General features: G+C 53.4%; 1 protein-coding gene across 1 annotated transcript; it reads left to right on the top strand.

The window, feature by feature from the left end:
• Window positions 1–6,214, top strand: CLEC19A (C-type lectin domain containing 19A). The gene is made up of 5 exons (XM_088523212.1): window positions 1–93; window positions 3,854–4,019; window positions 4,092–4,185; window positions 5,124–5,256; window positions 6,127–6,214. Exons 1-5 carry the CDS (start codon window positions 3–5, stop codon window positions 6,204–6,206), a joined length of 564 nt encoding a protein of 187 aa, XP_088379338.1. The 5' UTR covers window positions 1–2; the 3' UTR covers window positions 6,207–6,214.
• The last annotated feature ends 469 nt before the right edge of the window (window positions 6,215–6,683 follow it).

Below are 6,683 nucleotides of genomic sequence, written 5' to 3'. Positions count from 1 at the left end.
CCATGGGGCTGCGGGGGGACCTGTGCGCCGTGCTCTCCGCGGCGCTGCTCGCCACCCACGCTTTCCCGCAGACCAACATCAAAATCAGCCAAGGTGAGTGCCGAGCGCGGCGCCTTGCTGCGGGGCCCCGAGGGCTGCAGCCGCCTCGGCAGGAGCTGGGAGCTGTGTGCCGCTCACAGAGCGTGCCAGGGGCTTTCCGAGGTTCCCGAGAAGCCCAGGCTTCCCCCCCAGCATGCACAAATCAGCCCCAAACTTCTGCTCCTACTTCCTCCCCGCGGGCTCGTCTCTCTGTGCATGGGACAGGCTGCTCTTTCCCCCGTCAGCAGCCGCTGCAGGGACGATTCCCCCTGTGCTCCTCGTGTTTCCCGCAGCATTTTGTGGGGATAGCGGGAGCGGGAGCCTGCGGGCAGCACATCCGAGCACTGCTGCCTCTCACTGGTCTGCCCTGCCAGGTGTGAGCAGGAACAGGAGCAGAGCGCAGTGTGTTTGGTGAGTTTAGTGAGAAAAATCATGGGTGCAAGCTTGGTTTTCCTGCTAGACAGCTAAACGATGGGAGCTTTGCCAAAGCTAATTAGGGAGGAAAAAATGTAAGATTGCTACTATCTGTTAGTGCTAAGGTGGTGCTGGGTGGTAGGAGGGCTGCTGCGAGCAGCTGTGGGGTCTTCATGTCTGGTAACACACATGGCACATTTATTCTGTAAGAACAGCTTGTTTTTTTGCTACAGGATTTTAAAAAACAGAACCCTGTTGGGAAGGTTGTTACTTTTCCAGCACGCTTCAGATCAGATGGTGTTTAGGATTTTACTTGGCAGCTCGTGACTGAAAAATGCTTGCAAAATGTTGCCCATTTATGAAATGATCTGCGGGTCCATCGCTGGCTGCCCCAGGCTCAGCCCTAGCTTCACAGAACCTGGCTCCTCTGGCACCATGCAGGGACCGAAAGCCACCCGGCCTCTGCTGCTGGTCCTTCCCATGAGGGGCTTCCATGGGTAGGGCTGGTGGCCCCACATCCTGGGGACCCGCTTGGGTCTTGTCCTCGACCTCAGCTTGGTGTGAGCCCATTGAGACTGATGAGACCCTCCAGTCCAAAAAGCTTTCAAGGAGCTAAAGAGGTCCAGCACTTTTTTGGGTCCCGAGGGAGCGTGAATTTATTGGTGCTGGAAGCAGGATCTCAGCAGCAAGGATGGCATCTGCTGCCAGACTAACTGATTCTTCTGCAGCAAAAAGTGCTTTGATGTCCCTGTCCTCCACTACAGGAATGTCACTTGCATGGAGGTCTCTTGCCAATCTTGTTCTAGCCCCACACACCCTATCTCAAACCTGCTGCCCGCTCAGTGGGATGCATCCTTGTCCTGATAAGGGAGAGCACCCAGCTCGGCAGGAGTTGTGCAGCCAGCATGTCGTCATCTTCCCTAGCCTCCTGGCATAAGAAAAGCTTGAAACTGGCTGGGATTTTCTCAATTAATTGTTTCTGGTTGGAAAGTGGCCTTTTGGGGAAGTGAGACTTTTTGCTGGGGATGTGCCAGCTCCTAAGAATTTTGACAAGTGATTTTGCTCGCTAGAGAGATCCTGGGGATGGTGCAGTGGCTCTCAGCACGTTAGTAAATAAAAAGGCTCTGGTTTTGTTAGCAGCAAAACAGATTCCAGGAGCTCAAAACAATTTTTCTGACGCCAAATTCTTGTTTTCCGGCTTTTCTGAGGTAATTTTACCTCATTTCTTCAGCCAATCCTGGACACTGATTTAGCTGGTGCTGCCAGCCATGACCAGGTGACTTAAGAAAGGAGCTTGTCCTCACTTTCCCCAGGATTTAGGAAATGGTTTGAGGTTGTTGCAGAAACTGAGGGGCTCATAGTGGTGGGGACCCCCCATCCTCCTGCTCCGCAGGGTGACCTGATGCTGCTGGGGGCAGTGCCTGCTGCTTAGAAATCACAATCTGACCCAAATATCCTCCAAATGTTTCCCCTGTTTCTTCTTAGATGAAAATAGCATCCTCAGCTGCTTGCTTAGGTGGTGAAGTGTCCCTACAGGGCAGTGAGTGCACTCATACTCACAACCATGTGTACAACTTCTTACGACCTTTCTGCTTAAAATAGCCCGCAATGGTCCCAGATAAGCTTGGTACTGTGGTCCTTCTGGCTGATAAATGCAAGTGTAGAACTTTGCTTCCAAAGTGAATGTGAAAGCCTCCAATGTTGACTGAACAGAAAAGATACTAATTAAACACTGGCATTCCCCCCCCCCTTTTTTTTTTTTTTCCTTTTTGGTATATTTAACCTCAAATTCCTTCAGGCACCTATGGTTCGCTGAAGCTCATCAAATTAATGATACCTAATGGGAAAGCAGTGTAGAATATCAAAGAAGGACCGGCCCCATCTCTGACCTTTCTTGGCTGCTCAGAACAAAAGGAGGTGACTTTTGCCGGACGACACGATCAGCCGCTGGCCCACGATGGCCATTTGGGACCCCAGAAGTCCCCGGTGCAATTAGCACTCCAAAGCAGAGGGCTGCTGCTGATTTTGCCATCGTGCTGCTAAAGGTGAAGAGTTTGGTGAGGTTTTTAACAGCCTCTCTAAAAACGCTGCTTCCCACAGGGCTGCTGGAGCTTGTGGTGACTGCCAGGGCAATGTGTCCAGGGCAAGGCCGCCCCGTGCGTGCAGGCATGGGCTGCAGTGCTGCTGGGGAGGCTTTGCTGCAAATCCTGGGGACGCAGAGCATCAGCACACTGTGGTGTGCGGCGGAGACACCGCTCTGCCTCCTGCTTTGATCCAGGGGCTTCTTATCTTTGTTTTTTCCCTAGCCTGTAAAGCCATCAGGGCCATGCAGGGAAGCTGTGCCTCTCAGCAGGGTGCCCCGGTCCTGGCGCTGGGCACCGGCAGCGTGGGGACCGGCAGGGACTGTGCTCTGCAGGGGGGAAGGCCCCTTCCTAGCACTTCTCAGCACCCTTTTGGAGAAAAGCAAAACAAAACAAAGACATCTTTGCTTTTTTGGGTTCTGTCATCTGCAAATCGAGTGCAACGCCTGCTTCAGGAGGGATTTGTGCAATTAATTGCTTAACGTTTGTGAATGCTTGGAGGTTCCCATGTGGAGAGAACTGATGAATTACAAAATTATCTCCCAAGGAGGTGCCTCGCCAGTGCTGGGACTAGGGGGAAATTATTCAGCTCAGCTAATGCTCCTGCGGCCGCTTAGAATTCATCTGATTTCTCCTTGTTCTGCACAGTGAGTGCTCTGCTCGGAGCTGTCGCTTCATGCACGCCTTGGGGCAGCGTTGGGCTCCGCGCACCCATTGCTCCCTTGCAAGGCTGTTTGCACCCAGTGTCCTTCGCACCCAAGGCTCTCTTGCTCTAGTCCAACCTCTCGGGTTGGAGCCTGTTACCCGCTTGGATGGTTCTGTGGCATTTCTTTCCCCCGAGGGCTTTTCCTGTGAAAATGCGGTCCCTCTGGCCTTGAATAGCATGGTCCCTTGCACAGGCTGGTCTCTCCTACTTGGGCAAGACCCAGCCTAGCAGTGAGGAGTGCAGCCCATGGGGGATGCTGGGGTGCTTTGAACAGCCCTGGAAATGGCAAGGGAATTCCAGAAGGGAATTAAGGGTATTTGCTGATGGTTTGGGACTCATTGGCGTGCTGGCATGGGAGTGTTGTTCTCTTTGGAGCAGCTTCCCCATTTTCTTGTGGTGATGGCATGGTACAGTCTCACCTCTGTGGCCCGTTAGCCCACACTTTCCTCCTGGAAAACCCCTGGCTTTTGCCAATGTATTGTTGTTCACCATGCTTTTCTTTCTGCTGCGTGTTTGCCGGGGTGCGGAGGGGACGGCCGCCGCCTCGCCGCGACCCCTCTGCGCTCTCCCGCAGCCGTGCCGGAGCCCGTGCAGGCCTACTCCTGCCCGCTCTTCTGGACCGAGTACGAGGGCCACTGCTACAGGTACTTCCCCATCAACAAAACGTGGGCCGAGGCCGACCTCTACTGTGCCGAGTTCTCCATCGGCATCCGCTCCGCAAAGCTGGCCTCCATCCACAGGTAAGGGCAGCCGCCGCGCGCGCCGGTGCTGCCGCCCCGAGCGCGGGGCTGACGCGACCTCCCAATGCGCAGCTGGGAGGAGAACGTCTTCGTGTACGACCTGGTGAACAGCCGCGTGCCCGGGATCCCCACCGACGTCTGGACGGGGCTCAACGACCTCCGGCAGGTGAGGAGCCGCCTTGTGCGGCCTCCGAGCAACGCGGCGGATTTTATTCTTGTTTTTTAATTCTCTACCTGCATTTTGTCCCTGTAAAGCTGCTTGGTTTTCCTCCTTTCTCCTCAAAAAAGTCATTAATCTGCTCCACCTGATGCATGTGGTGTATCAGTCACGATGCAGTGTGCAAGGGAAAGGTGGCTGTTCTTCTCTGTTCTGCTTTTAAAATAGAAGTATTACTAGAATTAATAGATCATGAATGATTATTCATGCCATTACTAATCAATTAATAATAGGCTGTGCTTCCCTATGCTAGGCATGTCCCCTCTCGCAATATTTTAGTCTGAAGTAAAGCCTTGCTTCGCTAGCAGGAAGACAGGGTAAGCAAGGCAGGAGATTGGAGCACAGCATTATTTGAAATATAAAAGTTATTTCCATTCTAAAGAACCTGAACAAGGTAGTTAGTCAAGTTTTAAAACTTATTTTTGTGAATTCTTTTATCTGTTTTTTTCCTTGGCCTCTTTTTTATGTCTTTCCATTAAGCCTGGTAGAACTCTTGCTGCATGAGCATTTTGGCTTTTTCTAAATTCTGAAAAAACTTGGAAATTATCTTATGAAGTTTCAGCTCGACACAGTCTAGTGCTGTCCCCTTTGTAAGCTGAAAATGTATCCAACTTCAAAATAAGAACTGTCAGCGTCACCAGGTTTCGCTGTTGTGATGCTCTACAACCTTTGAAAAGCTGAAATTTTGGAGGTGTGTAATGAGAAAGTGAAACCTGCAGCAGTCGGGTTTGAGTTTGTAGCATACGCGATGGAGGTCGCTGCTCTGGCTGGTGCTTCCGCACGCAGCCAGCTCCCTGCGCTTGCTCGCCTGGTGCGGGGATGTCCCGGTCCCCGTCCCCGGTCGGGTGCCCCGGCGCAGCACGGGAGCTGAGCGGCTGCGTTTCTAGGAGGGCCACTTCGAGTGGACGGACGGCTCCCCGTACGACTACAACTACTGGGACGGGAACCAGCCGGACGACGGGATCCACGCCATGCCGGCGGAGGAGGACTGTGTGCAGATCTGGTACAGGCACAGCAGCGGTGAGTGCCCCCGGCCCATGGATGCCTTCCTTTTTATTTGCGTGTAAATAAATTCAATCCGTTGCAGCTCAGCCTCTTCTGAAGAGGATGGTGGCAGGCTGACAATTCACATTTTAAATTTGTATTAATATTTTCTGAGTTTGTTTTTGCTTTTTTCAGAGAGGTGATGTGTTCTTGGTTACTGTGGCCCTGTTGCAGGGGTCCACTCCCCCCTTCCCCACATGCACGTACACACTTGCTTTCCCTGCTCATAACCCATTTATCTCCCACTCCAATGCGTTTCCTCTCCAATCACAGTCCTGATGAACAGAAGGCAGGAATGGAACATCACTCACTATACAGAATTACTGCATTTAGTCAAAGGTCATATTTTCCCATTTCCCTCTCCTGCACAGAGCTTGTGCAAAGATCCATCAGTCTGCCAGCCTTTGCCTCCCTTTTATAGGCCACAGGGTTCTCACTGAAGTGCAGCAAGATCCTGCGTGTGCAAAAATTAACACTTCATGCTCTCTGGTATTATTGCTTAGTGTCACTGCAGGGTGTTACACACTCAGAGTGGAGGAGCACAAAGTTGCTTTCCCTAGCGAATAACAGGAGGTAGGTAAATGTGACCTGCAGAGACCGTGGGACACAAACCTCAACTCCTCGCTCATTGGCTGCTCCTCATGAGACCTTTTCCCCTGTACCCAGGCACTAGTTGCATCTGCCATGTAATTTTGCTTCCTTTCCTGCCCAGGAGCACCGTGGCTCTGCCTTAGTCTGCAGGTTATACCACTGTCATCTTGCACCCGTGCAAGCTGCAACCCGCCCCGATGCGGAGCAGCGGCCGGGGCAGACAAAGCTCAGGCCGCTGTTTCTTCCCCCTGGCAGCGCTGCGGTCCTGGAACGACAACAGCTGCGGCAGGGAGTTCCCCTTCGTCTGCAAGATCCCCTCGCTGGCGGCTGAATAGCGGCGAGCGCGGCGGGCTGCGTGCCCAGCGCAGGCACCGCCGGCGCGCTCCCGAGAGCCCGGCCCGGCTCCTGTACATAGCTGTGTCCGATGGAAGCACCGTGAGCTTGTCGCCGGCTGGGTACGTCAGCGGAGCATCCCCAAGCTGGGCCAGCTGCACAACCAGCAGGAAACATCAGCCATGTATTTTATTCCTGTGACCGGGCAGGAGCGAAGCGGGGCAGGAGCAGCGGGGGCCGCGGGGTGCAGGACTGCGTCGCACACCGAGCCAGCACACCCAAAGCCCAGCCAGGGTTTGGCTCCAAGTGTAGTGCTGCATCATACTGGGGAAGACACTTCACCCCTATGCCAAACAGTTACCCCCGCTCCTCCCCCAGAATAGCTGCGTTTAGGAAACGGTTTTGCCTTTGGAGGCTGGAGAGCAGAGGAAAGGTGGCATTTCTGGTTAGGCTATGCGAAGTGGCTTTGTGTTGCTGAA

Source organism: Tinamus guttatus, unplaced genomic scaffold (genome assembly GCF_059628265.1).
Source record: "Tinamus guttatus ecotype Peru unplaced genomic scaffold, ASM5962826v1 Tinamus_guttatus_pri_ptg000172l, whole genome shotgun sequence".
In the NCBI taxonomy this organism is placed as follows: Eukaryota; Metazoa; Chordata; class Aves; order Tinamiformes; family Tinamidae; genus Tinamus; species Tinamus guttatus.
The sequence above is the reverse complement of the archived record's forward strand: the minus strand, read 5'-3'. Positions and strand labels throughout refer to the sequence as shown.

Bases quoted from the DNA above. Each gene is read 5' to 3' on its own strand.
- CLEC19A (XM_088523212.1), top strand. From the start codon at position 3: ATGGGGCTGCGGGGGGACCTGTGCGCCGTGCTCTCCGCGGCGCTGCTC. The intron at 94-3,853 runs GTGAGTGCCGAG...GCTCTCCCGCAG, and splicing joins CAACATCAAAATCAGCCAAG to CCGTGCCGGAGCCCGTGCAG. The intron at 4,186-5,123 runs GTGAGGAGCCGC...CTGCGTTTCTAG, and splicing joins GGCTCAACGACCTCCGGCAG to GAGGGCCACTTCGAGTGGAC.